This window comes from Cebidichthys violaceus, unplaced genomic scaffold (assembly GCF_023349555.1).
Source record: "Cebidichthys violaceus isolate CVI_PGR_0920_01 unplaced genomic scaffold, fCebVio1.0.p SCAF_4, whole genome shotgun sequence".
NCBI lineage: Eukaryota > Metazoa > Chordata > Actinopteri > Perciformes > Stichaeidae > Cebidichthys > Cebidichthys violaceus.
Genome location: NW_027176594.1, coordinates 1,337,452 through 1,350,890, shown reverse-complemented (window position 1 = coordinate 1,350,890; position 13,439 = coordinate 1,337,452). Strand labels below are relative to the sequence as shown.

The 13,439-nt window shown below is 41.3% G+C and overlaps 4 protein-coding genes across 4 annotated transcripts in view; all 4 read right to left on the bottom strand.

The window, feature by feature from the left end:
• Positions 1-3,258, bottom strand: part of gtpbp2b (GTP binding protein 2b) — an 11,271-nt gene extending 8,013 nt beyond the window's left edge. Inside the window, exons 1-5 of the mRNA XM_068726792.1 lie at positions 2,876-3,258; positions 1,837-1,863; positions 800-984; positions 490-601; positions 1-108 (exon numbers count right to left, since the gene is read on the bottom strand). The exon at positions 1-108 is cut by the window's left edge and continues 90 nt beyond it. Of these exons, the coding sequence (XP_068582893.1) occupies positions 1-108; positions 490-601; positions 800-984; positions 1,837-1,863; positions 2,876-3,070 (627 nt within the window). The 5' untranslated portion in view covers positions 3,071-3,258. The remainder of the gene's footprint in view (positions 109-489; positions 602-799; positions 985-1,836; positions 1,864-2,875) is intronic.
• Positions 3,259-3,428: 170 nt separating this feature from the next.
• LOC137884786 (E3 ubiquitin-protein ligase TRIM39-like) lies at positions 3,429-6,350 on the bottom strand. Its single transcript, XM_068726796.1, has 2 exons — positions 6,247-6,350; positions 3,429-5,328 (listed from the first exon to the last, which is right to left on the bottom strand). The coding sequence occupies exon 2, from the start codon at positions 5,317-5,319 to the stop codon at positions 3,679-3,681; it is 1,641 nt and encodes a 546-aa protein (XP_068582897.1). The 5' UTR covers positions 5,320-5,328; positions 6,247-6,350; the 3' UTR covers positions 3,429-3,678.
• Positions 6,351-7,215: 865 nt separating this feature from the next.
• LOC137884787 (E3 ubiquitin-protein ligase TRIM39-like) lies at positions 7,216-10,002 on the bottom strand. The gene is made up of 3 exons (XM_068726797.1): positions 9,944-10,002; positions 9,806-9,833; positions 7,216-9,724 (listed from the first exon to the last, which is right to left on the bottom strand). Exon 3 carries the CDS (start codon positions 9,713-9,715, stop codon positions 8,078-8,080), a length of 1,638 nt encoding a protein of 545 aa, XP_068582898.1. The 5' UTR covers positions 9,716-9,724; positions 9,806-9,833; positions 9,944-10,002; the 3' UTR covers positions 7,216-8,077.
• Positions 10,003-10,468: 466 nt separating this feature from the next.
• On the bottom strand, positions 10,469-13,248 carry LOC137884785 (E3 ubiquitin-protein ligase TRIM21-like). Its single transcript, XM_068726795.1, has 2 exons — positions 13,149-13,248; positions 10,469-12,911 (listed from the first exon to the last, which is right to left on the bottom strand). The coding sequence occupies exon 2, from the start codon at positions 12,900-12,902 to the stop codon at positions 11,262-11,264; it is 1,641 nt and encodes a 546-aa protein (XP_068582896.1). The 5' UTR covers positions 12,903-12,911; positions 13,149-13,248; the 3' UTR covers positions 10,469-11,261.
• Positions 13,249-13,439: the final 191 nt, after the last annotated feature.

Below are 13,439 nucleotides of genomic sequence, written 5' to 3'. Positions count from 1 at the left end.
CCTCGCTCGGCCTCGCCCGTTGTCCAGCTCGCCCTGCGTCAGGACGCCCAGCAGGGTCGACTTCCCCGAGTCCACGTTCCCCAGAACCGCCACCCGCAGGTCCAGGAACTGTCCCAGTCCAAAAAACAAAAACATGACGGAGGAGAGGGATCACAGTCTCTACTTTAAGCCTGTTTTAGCCTGCTGCTTCCTGCTGTTGACGTGAATTAGTTGTGGTCCTGTTTTAAGTCAGGAGGTGCGCTTTGCATGCTGGGAATGCGGATGACAGACATAACTAGTTGCTAGCAGATAGGAGTTCTTTTGTTTACTTTCTCACTCTGGTCCCTCACACATCCAACCAATCACCTGGAGTTTAGCTCAACTCACCCACTGATTCAAACAAACTTAAGCACACACACACACACACACACACACACACACACACACACACACACACACACACACACACACACACACACACCAGGGACAGCAGCACCTGGAGACTCTCACCTGCTGATCATCGGGGACTTTTCGAACCAGGACTTCTGCGATTTTGCGCGTGTTTCTGTCCAAGTCGTAGTCCACCTCCCTCTCTCGGAGGAGAGTGATGTCGGCACCGACTCTGATGAGACAGAGAGGAAAAAAAACCCGATCGGACAGATGACATCACTCACGGCACAACGCTGCATTGGGACCACTTTGCTTCAGGAAGATGTAACGAGCGATTAACGACGAGGAAGAGAGTTCTCTCCCAGATTCAAAGGTTTAGGATAAGAATATAAAAATGTGGCGATACAGAGTCTGAAATCCGGCGACCTACTTCTCTGCCATCCTCTTTAGGGTCTTGAGCGAGGCCTTCATGTCGGCCTCGGTCAGGCCGACCAGCAGGCCGTTGTCCTCCACTCCGATCTGGTAGACGGCCTCCCCGCGGCCCTCCTGCAGACGCCACTTCAGCTGCGTGGCCAGATGCTCGAAGCGATACTGCGTGGGGTTCACCAGCTTCAGCTACGGCAACAGCAGAGAGACAAACATGACGACACAGCGGGTAAACATCCGCAGAGCACGCGGTTCAAACCAAACTGGCTTTAAATGTGAAGTAACTATATATTTGGGACAGTACACTTCACTGTAGACTGATGTATTCCCCTGCAGAGCAGCAACACACGGTCATTTTCATTATCAATCAATCCGACGACACTTTTCTCCATTTACTGATGAATAGTTTCCTCTATAAAATATCAGAAAATAGTAAAAAACATACTTGTTATAATTACCGACAAACTTGTGTTTCCAAGTTTGTCCACCAGAGAGCGCTGATGAGTTTATTCTTACGCTGTGAAATGTCCCACTCACTACATATCTTTATAGCAATTATTTAATAACCAGGTTAACAGATGTTTAAGTTCCAACATGATTGTCAGGAAGTATAGCTCTTTAATATTAATATTAAACTGTCCACGATCATTGCAGCTATAAATTATAACTATGAAAATAAACACAAATATCGTAAAATTATATTTTACAAACTAGTAAAATGACTGAAATTATTGTTTCAAGTTAATCATAATATTATAAAAAATATCATGAATCATTAAACACAATCTGGAGCCGGATAAACAGAAGAAAATGCATAAATGAATGGATTTGACTCATTTAAAAATAACACATTAGTTTTAAGTCTGGAACAAGAGCACTGAGGATTTTTACGCCAGTTTTTTACCCCCCAAAAAAAATCACATTTGATGACAAATGTTACGTAATAAAGAGCTTTGAAAATAAACTTCAGTGTTTTTCCACATCTTTGAAAGGCCTTTTTTGAGGAAACCTCAACAGGACAGGAAGTGAAGAGTTAGTTACCTTGTACTCAATGTTTCCTTCTTCAGCCTGGAAGTAGAGAGAAAGGAGACACATTAGGACACTTAACCACAGAGAACGGTGTTCTCTCCACCTCTCTGTTTGTGTTTGTCTCTTTGGAAGTTAAAGTGAAGCCTTTCTATGGATCCAGGAATTGTTTCTTAACTATGATATTATTTCATTTTTTTAATAAACAACACTCCTATTCAAAGAAAAAATGTTCTGTTATTCATTTTTGAGACATTTCTGGCTGACCAACCGGAACAACTGTAACTGCAGTAATATAATAGTAGTAATTACTACACTATTCTAGCATAGCAGTAATAATAGTGAGTTAATATCACTGGGTTAAGTGACAGATATATGAATATGTTTCTTTATTACCAGCCCTGGTGTGAGCAGTAAAATGCACTTTGACCCACTTCTGAGAAGGATAAAATGACCTAATTTCATTCACCATTCAAGCAATTTAAAGTTTGTTATGATGAAGGAACAATTCATTAAAATATAATGCTTGACTTTGACATTTTCCTACACCGAGACGACGGTCTTGTCTATTCGGCACACAGTTGAATTGGCTGAATACGTTGTTTATCACTATTGTTTGTCACTATTATCACAGTTATATAGAATATAACTCAGTCAGTAGCTCTAAGTGCTATGGAAGTTGGAAGCTAACAAATAGTACAGCAAACACTGCCTCTTGGTGTTGAACCATTTGCCGAATTATCAATGAGTCTTTATTATTTCTGAATATATATTGAGTCAGCTTGTATGACCGTTGGGTCTTAAACCTACAGACACAAACAGCTATAACATCAGATGTGTGGGTGCAGTCTGGCGTGACGTTCTTCTCCACACATTGGCGGTGTAGGGAGCGCCTGTATATGAAGTTTATCTCACAATAACATTATAGTCACACCGTGTTTGACACGAATTATTGGTGTAAACTAACGGTGTCACTAGTTAGCCTGAAGCTAGCTAGCTAGGTTTGCTGCAGGATGTCCGTTAATCCTCCGGATAAAGAACGGTAGCTATATACCTCCGGTGGGAAATACGGCGGTGGTGTTTTGTTGTTCCTGCTGTTCTTTTTATTCCTTCTTTTCCTGCCTCGTTTGCCTCTTCTCGTTCGCGACTTTTTCGACGTTTTCTTCCCGTTATTGCCGGAGCCGGAGCCCTGTCCGTGTCTGTTGTTGTGTCCGGGCGACACTGCACCACTCTCGGACAAATCCACCATCGCTGAAGCTCAGAAACCAGAGATCCCCGGAAGTCTAAAATATAATAATAATAATAATAATGATGATAAAGCTGCTCTTTCGAACATCACATCTACCAGAACGCACGGCCTGCCTGCGCGAGGACCTGCGGCGGAGGATGCTCTCTCCTCAGCATCAGCGACGCCATCAAGTCTGCTCTCCTTCACGAGACACGAGACAACTTCCGGTTTCAACTTTCAAAATAACTTTATCAGCAGCTTTAAAAAATAAAATAAAAGGGATTACATTTCAAAGTAAAAGTACAATAGTGGTCACACTGAGTTAGTTACACCTGAATTAGGAATAACACCATAAACATTCTTGGTCTCAACAAACATTGACTTTATTTCTGTTATTGTGCCACAATGATTATGACTTTTTCTTTCATGTCTCATGAAGAAAAACAAACAATAAAAACATCACACAACTACTGACACGTCACCCATTTACACTTTTTTATTTTCCATTTTATCATCTGTAATTAAAAATGTGGGAAAACCACAAGATTTCAGTGTTGTAGTCACATTCTGCAGACAATGGGTTTAAATTGTATATGACAATTCATCTTTTTCATTTAAATATCATCAGTCTAGTCAGTTTGATTGACAGGAGAGATGATCAGAGGTGCAGAGTTTTTACCACCATCATTCTTACAGGGACTGAAGTATGGGAAGAGTTTGTTATAGAAGGAGCAGCCAGTGAAGGAGTAGATAAGAGCTGCAGCGTCTACGTCATAGAAGGAGACCAGACCCTCCTCATAATCCACAAACACCCCCACCTTCTGACGCTCAGACTTTAGAGGCAGACGGACTGGAGGGTCGGCGAGTGCGTACTCATTTCCATTGTTAAAAAGTATGCTCCAGCAACCAAAATCAGGGCTCATTGTGATTTGTCGCTTCCTATTGATCGACTCTCTGACCACTCCTAAAGACCACTTAGTCTTCCCTTTAACTTCAACCTCAAAGTAAAATCTGCCAGAAGAGAAACTCGTTTTTCCCAAAACACAAACACAGCAGGAAAATCTCTCTGGATTGTTTGGGAGACTATTCCAAACTTCATCATGATTCACTTGTTTCCCATCAGCAGACAGGATGAGTTCAGGATTTGCTGTATCAGGATCAAGAGTCACATCCACTGCAAACTTCTGGACCCTCTTCAGCTCAGCTTTAATCAGCTTCTTTATCTCTTTACTGATTGTCTCCTCCAGCTGAACCACAGCTCTCCTCACAGTCCTCTCATGTGATGCTGGAGGAACACTGACCTTTGTCCAGTCCTTGGTGGGTGGTGGATGGTGGATGTTTGAGGACTGGACACTTTGGAGAAGATGGAGGTGGTCTTCAGAGAGTGAGAGCTGAACCACCTCAGTGCTTCTCTTCATCAGCTCAGAGATTTCCTGTTCCAGCTCTTTGATGGAGTCTTCAGCCTGTTTCTTTGTTGTTTTCTGCTTCTCTTCTATTGTTTTGATGAGCTCGTTCAGTCTTCTCTCAACAGACTCCATCAGAGCGGTGAAGACCTGAACACCTTCTGCTTTCTCTCTGTCTGCATCTTCCTCACTGAGGTCGACTGAGTGTTTGATCTCCTGAATCTTCAGTCGTCTCTTCTGGATCATCTGCTGAATTGTAGCCTCTGTCTTCTCCAGCTCCACCTTCTTTCCTTCATATTCTTCTTTCAGAGGAACAACATCATGCATCTTATGATCTAAAACAGTGCAGAGCATGCAGACACATGTCTGGTCGGTCTTACAGAACAGCTCCAGAGGTTTATCGTGCTTCGTACACATCCTGTCTTCCAGGTTCTCCACAGGGTCGATCAGCTGATGTCTTTTCAGACCTGACATTGTCAGATGAGGCTCCAGGTGAGTCTCACAGTAGGAGGCCAGACACACCAGGCAGGACTTCAGGGCCTTCAGTTTGGTTCCAGTGCAGACGTCACAGGGAACTTCTCCTGGTTTGGACTCTTGTTGCTCTGAGCTGCTGGTTTTCTGTTGAGCTGACTGTCTGAACTGAGCAGCCATCTCAGAGAACAACGTGTTGACGTGCAGCTCAGGTCTTGAGATGAAAACCTCTTTACACATGGGACACTGGCATCTGTCATTAGTATTCCAGTGTTCAGTGATGCAGTTTTTGCAGAAGTTGTGTCCACATGGTGTGGTGACTGGATCAGTGAAGACATCCAGACAGATGGAGCACAGGAACTGATCTTCAGACGACAGATTGCTGGCAGCAGACATATCTACACACTGAGAACAAAAGAGAAAGTTGGAAAAACATTTCAATCGCAGGAGTCTTGAATCATTTTTTGTATAAAAAAAAATAGACACACTAGTGATTCTATGTGGTTGTAATGCTCATAACTCACCAGGAAAGAAATGATTAGATTGATGAATGCAGAGAGAACTTTGCTATTCTAAAAACTTCACCAGTAGCGGTGGAAAACTATTATCTTCTGTATGGCGAAACCTCAGATTGTCAGGCTCAGCTCTTTATTGTCAGACTCAGGTTTTTATGGTCAAAGCTCGCCACTTGTTTTTTTTGGATTCCCAATTTGATTCAATAAAATCAAGGACAATTAAGGGGAGTATGGACATATTTTAATAATAATATTCATTACTGATAGAGCAGAAATGTCTGAACAGTTATTCATTGTTTATTTTGTGTTAATTATTTGTTTGTTTGTGTTTGTTGACATCAGCTTGACATCAGTGGACACTTAAGTAAGCTCTGATCAGTCAGAGGCGGGAACTTGGTTCAACCCAAGGCGGCCGATGGCAGACTTATACCCACAGTCTACATCCGGTGAGATAAATTAGGAATCCTGCTATGGCGAAGGCTTAGTCAGAGGCAGTGTAGTGAGGGTCATGCCGTCGCAATATCAAAAAAATATGTATATATTGCATACGGTGATTTAGACAAGGTGTGCATACAGTGTCGCTATTCACAAGGTTACAGTTTACAGGACTGTTAACACACACTGTACCCTGGACCAACAGACCACATATGCCAGGCTCCTATATGGCATGAAACGTAAAAGTGTGATCACTGTAGGATTAGGGGAAAGTCATTTCAAATGATGTCCCACTCATCTGAAACGTTTGCCGAGATTTAAGTTTTGCGTTACTGATTGTTGAAACACAGTAAATATTATAAGCTGTACTCACCAGCGTTTGGCAAAGGCTCCGGTCTATTGTTGAGAAGAGACCCGGTGAACTTCAGACAGAAAGCCAGAGACGTGTCTCGACTTCAGCCCTGCTGTCGCGCTGACACTTTTATCTGAGGAGTGTGATGTTGAAGCTCTCCTCTTGCCAGTGTTGCTCAACCTCTTATTGCAGCTTATTTGTGAGGGTTTTATTGCCTCCTTCAGGTATAAACATGATTTTAGTGATATACATATGACACAAAGGAACTTCTTTTGTAAGGAGCAAAGCGATGATGGACCTGAGTTTGTTGCAGATTTTTTACTTTCTATATTTTCAGTTGTAGAAGCAAATTTTTACAAGTTATTCAAACGTACAAAACAAGACAACAGTCCCTTCGCAGTGCTCTGCAACAATCCCACTGTCAGTCCAAAGTTCAGCTCAGTGCGTAGCCTATTTGTTCACCTTTTCATGCATCAAAATCATTGTTTTCTCTCTTCTTTTTGAGGACGGATGACTCTTACAAATACAAGTCTGGGTTCATCAACCATCAATAAATGTCAATTTACCAAAAGCAAAACACAACAACCCTTATATGTATCCATCCTTCACTCTCTCTGTTGTGTAAAGAAGGTTTAATCAAAAGAACACATCTTGTGTGATTGATGATAATAAAGTTTCTTTATGCAACACATATCAACACCAGTAGCAAAGTGTTTCACAGGCATAAAAAGAACAAAGGATAGCATACAATGCAGACAAACACACATTTATATTTATATATATATAAACACACATTTATATTTATATATATAAACACACATTTATATTTATATATATATAAATATATAAACACACATTTATATTTATATATATATAAACACACATTTATATTTATATATATATAAATATATAAACACACATTTATATTTATATATATAAACACACATTTATATTTATATATAAACACACATTTATATTTATATATATACAGACACACATTTATATTTATATATATATGTAAACACACATTTATATTTATATATATATAAACACACATTTATATATATATATATAAACACACATGAATAAATCTGAACCTGCAAACTACAAGTAGCCTACAGATCGGATCAACAGGATGTAACTGTTTCTATACCATTCTTAGTTTCAGGTGATTAAAACATAGTTATGAATATTAAATTCCATTGCTGCCAATTAATCCCCCTAAATGTTACACACTGTTCCTTTAACATAATGTAATTTGAGAAAGACATCCTCCCTGTTAACATCTATAGAGATATATACACCCACAGACCACACCAAGAAAGTAAGATCGTATATGAAAACTAAAATAACTGTAAATCAATTGCAACCTTTATCCAGTAATTTACATTCTAAAGGCAAATCAACGTATCACTGCATCGCTGAGCATATTAGATAGATCTTTTAGATCTTTTTAAGAAGCCTTTCAATACAAATCAAATCCACCCTTTATAAGTGAAGAATACTTAAAGACACTTTTTATGTTTATGGTATAACCCTGAAGCTGTATGAGTGACACAAATGATTAAGTACTGACAAATCATATTCAGATGAAAACAAGTCACATGTGATATTATCACTAAATATGCTCATTTATTACCATAAATTACATTAAATCCTTTTATTTCAAAATTGATTTTGGTTTGTTAATTAATTTGCGTCCTAGTATTGACCGCTGTGTCATTATTGCTGTGTGAAAACTTTGTCTGCTGTATGTTTACACTGTGAACGTAGAAAGATTAATTTAATGCAGATATGTATTGTATTGTATTGTTGTATTATTGTTCATTGAATTTCTGATCATAAAGAAAGATCAGGAAGTTTGATTGATAGGAGAGATGATCAGAGGGGTGAAGTTTTTACCACCATCATTAAGACCAGGGCAGAAGTATGGGAAGAGTTTATCAGTGAAGAAGCAGCCAGTGAAGCAGTAGATAAGAGCTGCAGCATCTACGTCATAGAAGGAGACCAGACCCTCCTCGTGATCCACAAACACCCCCACCTTCTGAGGCTCAGACTTCAGAGAGAGAGGGACTGACGGGCCAGCAGGAGCTATGTACTCATTTCCATTTCTCAAACACACAGTCCAGTAACCATTCTGAGGACTCAGTGTGATGTCTCCCTCCCTCTTGATCGACTCTCTGGCCACTCCTAAATTCCACTCAGTCTTTCCTTTAACTTCAACCTCAAAGTAAAATCTGCCAGAAGAAAAGCTCTTCTTTCCCAGGACAAAAATACAGTCAGAAAATCTCTCTGGGTTGTTTGGGAGATTCTTCTTCACATCACCATGTTTCACTTGTTTCCCATCATCAGACAGGATGAGTTTAAGATGAGCTGTATCAGGATCAAGAGTCACATCCACTGCAAACTTCTGGATCCTCTTCAGCTCAGCTTTAATCAGCTTCTTCATCTCTTTACTGAGCGTCTCCTCCAGCTGAACCACAGCTCTCCTCACAGTCCCCTCATGTGATGCTGGAGGAACACTGACATTTGTCCAGTCCTTCAAGGATGAAGCAGCTTTCAGGGATGGGAAGCTTTGGAGAAGATGGAGGTGGTCTTCAGAGAGTGAGAGCTGAACCACGTCAGCGCTTCTCTTCATCAGCTCAGAGATTTCCTGTTCCAGCACTTTGATGGAGTCTTCAGCCTGTTTCTTTGTTGTTGTCTGCTTCTCTTCTATTGTTTTGATGAGCTCATTCAGTCTTCTCTCAACAGACTCCTTCAAATCAGTGAAGACCTGAACACCTTCTGCTTTCTCTCTGTCTGCATCTTCCTCACTGAGGTTGACTGAGTGTTTGATCTCCTGAATCTTCAGTTGTCTCTTCTGGATCATCTGCTGAATTTCAGCCTCTGTCTTCTCCAGCTCCACCTTCTTTCCTTCATATTCTTCTTTCAGAGGAACAACATCATGCATCTTATGATCTAATACAGTGCAGAGCATGCAGACACATGTCTGGTCGGTCTTACAGAACAGCTCCAGAGGGTTATCGTGCTTCGTACACATCCTGTCTTCCAGGTTCTCCACAGGGTCGATCAGCTGATGTCTTTTCAGACCTGACATTGTCAGATGAGGCTCCAGGTGAGTCTCACAGTAGGAGGCCAGACACACCAGGCAGGACTTCAGGGCCTTCAGTTTGGTTCCAGTGCAGACATCACAGGGAACTTCTCCTGGTTTGGACTCTTGTTGCTCTGAGCTGCTGGTTTTCTGTTGAGCTGACTGTCTGAACTGAGCAGCCATCTCAGAGAACAACGTGTTGACCCTCAAATCCGGTCTTGTGTTGAAAACCTCTTTACACATGGGACACTGGCATCTGTCATTAGTATTCCAGTGTTCATTAATGCAGTTTTTGCAGAAGTTGTGTCCACATGGTGTGGTGACTGGATCAGTGAACACATCCAGACAGATGGAGCACAGGAACTGATCTTCAGACGACAGATTGGTGGCAGCAGACATATCTACACACTGAGAACAAAAGAGAAAACGTGACTAAAAACGATTTTAGCACATCATTAATAATTACATTTTTAGTTTAATTTGACTTACCTTCTTGTAAGTCTTCACTTAAGGCCATCTGACCAGTGACATAACAGAATTAAAAGAGTGTAACTTCCTGTTTGATTAGAGCTGTGAGTTTTGTGTTAATGCTATTGAAACACAGTAAATATTATCAGCTGCACTCACCAGTGTTTGTGTCAGTTGTTGAACATTTAGTTTCACTTCAGGAATGTGACGTAGAAGCACTGCCTCTTACAGCAGCTCTGTTTGTGAGGTTGTTTGTGACATTTGGCAGAAGAAGAGTTTATTCTCTAGGGGAACTATGAAGTCTTTTAATATCTTCCTTTTCCTGCAGCCACCAGAACCCTTTTCACAAAAAGAAGTCAGTCCTACATGTAGAAATATATTTTAGTTTCGGCGGGAAACAAAAGTCCCTTTATAGTCCTCTTCAGCTCTGCAACAATCTTACTGTGAGTCCACAGTTCAGCTCACTGTTTGTCCTGTAATGTTGAAACCTTCTCCTGTTGATATTGGTTACTAAATCAGACGAGGAAGTTGAATAGCGTGCATTCTGTCCACGCCTTTAACAAAACGCTCCTCCCTGTGATGTGTGCTGTGCTGACATCTGCTGGTCACAGGAGGGAAACACAGCACACCTGTGAAAACACGACTCCAGTTTAGAAATAAAAAAAAGACTTCAACGGCTTCTTCTTCTGCACAGGATTTTATTGTAGTGAAACTTTACAGCAGAGTGATTTCATTCATTATGAAACATGTTTTCATTCACTTTACAGCATCTGTTTGAGTCCCTGATATATATCAACCTTTTCTGTCGTTCAGGGACGAGGTTGAGGACTCAGTGCTGGACTAGGTCACTCGTATAAAATGACCTGTCATGGAAACCTTTTAAAACCAACGTAATCTGGTAATTATAGTACTCAAACACAGGCTGAACAGCCATCCAAAGTGCTTTATGTAAATCATTCAAAAGAAAGTAACAGAAAATAAAAGCCAATGAAATGCTAATTAAAATAAATGTATTTCAGTACAATTATATCCAAAGCCCAGGAATTTACATACTAAAATCAATATTACTCATCACTACATTGTTGAGTATACCAGCAAACAAATCTATAAATGTGTCTTTAAGAAGCAATAAACAAATAATCCACATTTTAATAACAGTGAACTCTTCCAGTTCATGTTCTCACTTCTTATGACACACTGAGCGACAGAAGAACTCAACAGAGAAAGTAATGACCGATCACATCCAGATGAAAACAAGTTGACACCAAACATTACCACTCAATGTGTACATTTGTTACCATAAATGATAATACATCTTCATCCACCTGTTATAGTTTGTTTAGTTCTTATGTCTTTAAATGAATCACATCCTCATGATGACTGTATGAAAACTTTGTCTGGTATATATTTACTTTGTGGACACGATATGGAAAGATTCATTCAATATGTGTGTGTTTGGCTGGCAACACTTCATTGATCAGACAGTTTGATTGACAGGACAGATGATCAGAGGGGCGATGTTTTGACCACCATCATTCCTACAGGGACTGAAGAATGGGAAGAGTTTCTCTTTGAAGGAGCAGCCAGTGAAGGAGTAGATAAGAGCTGCAGCATCTACGTCATAGAAGGAGACCAGACCCTCCTCATAATCCACAAACACCCCCACCTTCTGAAGCTGAGACTTCAGAGAGAGAGGGACTGAAGGGTTAGCAAGAGCTTTGTACTCATGTCCATTCCTCAACCATATGGTCCAGTAACCATCTTCAGGTATCATTGTGATTAGGCCCTTCCTGTTGATCGACTCTCTGACCACTCCTAAATTCCATTTAGGCTTCCTTTTAACCTGAACCTCAAAGTAAAATCTGCCTGAGGAGACACTCTGCTTTCCTAAGACAAAATTATAATGAGAAAATCTCTCTGGGTTGTCTGGGAGATTCTTCTTCACATTACCATGTTTCACTCGTTTCCCATCATCAGACAGGAGGAGTTCAGGGTGAGCTGTATCAGGATCAAGAGTCACATCCACTGCAAACTTCTGGACCCTCTTCAGCTCAGCTTCATCGAACAGCTTCTTCATCTCTCCTCTGAGCGTCTCCTCCAGCCGATGCAAAGCTCCCACCACGGTCCCCTCATATGACGGTGGATGGACGCTGACCTTTGTCCAGTCCTTAGTGGGTGGAGCAGCTATCAGGTACGGGAAGCTTTGAAGGAGGTGAACGTGGTCTTCAGAGAGTGACACCTGAACCACCTCAGCGCTTCTCTTCTTCAGCTCAGAGATTTCCCGTTCCAGCTCCTTGATGAAAGCTTCGGCCTGTTTCTGTGTCGTTTTCTGCTTCGCTTCTATCGTTTTGATGAGCTCGTTCAGGCCTCGGTCAACCGACTTCTTCAGAGAAGTGAAGACCCGAACACTTTCTGCTACCTCCATGTGGGCATTTTCCTTAATACGCTTCACTGAGTTTTTAAACACCTGAATCTTCAGTTGTCTCTTCTGGATCATCTGCTGAATTTCAGCCTCTGTCTTCTCCAGCTCCACCTTCTTTCCTTCATATTCTACTATCAGAGGAACAAACCTATGCGTCTTGTGGTCTAAAGCAGGGCAGTGTGTGCAGACACACATCTGGTCGGTCTTACAGAACAGCTCCAGAGGTTTATCGTGCTTTGCACACATCCTGTCTTCCAGGTTCTTCACAGGGTCGATCAGCTGATGTTTTCTCAGGCGTGAAGCTGTCACATGAGGCTCCAGGTGAGTCTCACAGTAGGAGGCCAGACACACCAGGCAGGACTTCAGGGCCTTCAGTTTGGTTCCAGTGCAGACGTCACAGGGAACTTCTCCTGGTTTGGACTCTTGTTGCTCTGAGCTGCTGGTTTTCTGTTGAGCTGACTGTTTGAACTGAGCAACCATCTCAGAGAACAACGTGTTGACCCTCAAATCCGGTCTTGTGGCAAAAGCCTCATTACACAAGGGACACTGGCACTTATAATAAGTGCTCCAGTGTTTAGTGATGCAGTTTTTGCAGAAGTTGTGTCCACATGGTGTGCTGACTGGATCAGTGAACACATCCAGACAGATGGAGCATCGAAACTGATCTTCAGATAGCAGACAGCTGACAGCGGACATGTCTACACACTGAGAACAAAAGTCAAAGTATGAGCAAATGTTTGGTACACATGTCATTTTCATTTTGTATAAAAAGATTTTAAAGTATGATAACTGCAATATTTAAAAAAAAAAGGATCCTATGTTCCCTTAAATGAGATTTCCATTAGACCATGCAGTGTCAGTGTGATATGAAAAGAGTGTAGCTTCCTGTTTGCTTAGAGCTGCAAGTTTTGAAACACAGTAGATATGATCAGCTGCACTCACCAGTATTTGGGTCAGTTGTTGAGAAAGACCTGACGAACTCAGTTTAATATTTCTTTAGACAGAAACACAGAGGCTCGACTGCAGCTCTGCTGTCGCTCTGACAAACATTAAGTTTCATTTATGGAATGTCACGTGGAAGCACCGCCTCTTACAGCAGCTCTGTTATTGACGGGTGTGTTTCCTCCTTCAGGGGTTAGACGTGATTATAGTTACAGACGTTTGGAGCAGGATAAGTTTAACCTATAGGGATACGTTTTACTTGCTTTATCTTCTTTTGTCTGTTGTGTGAGT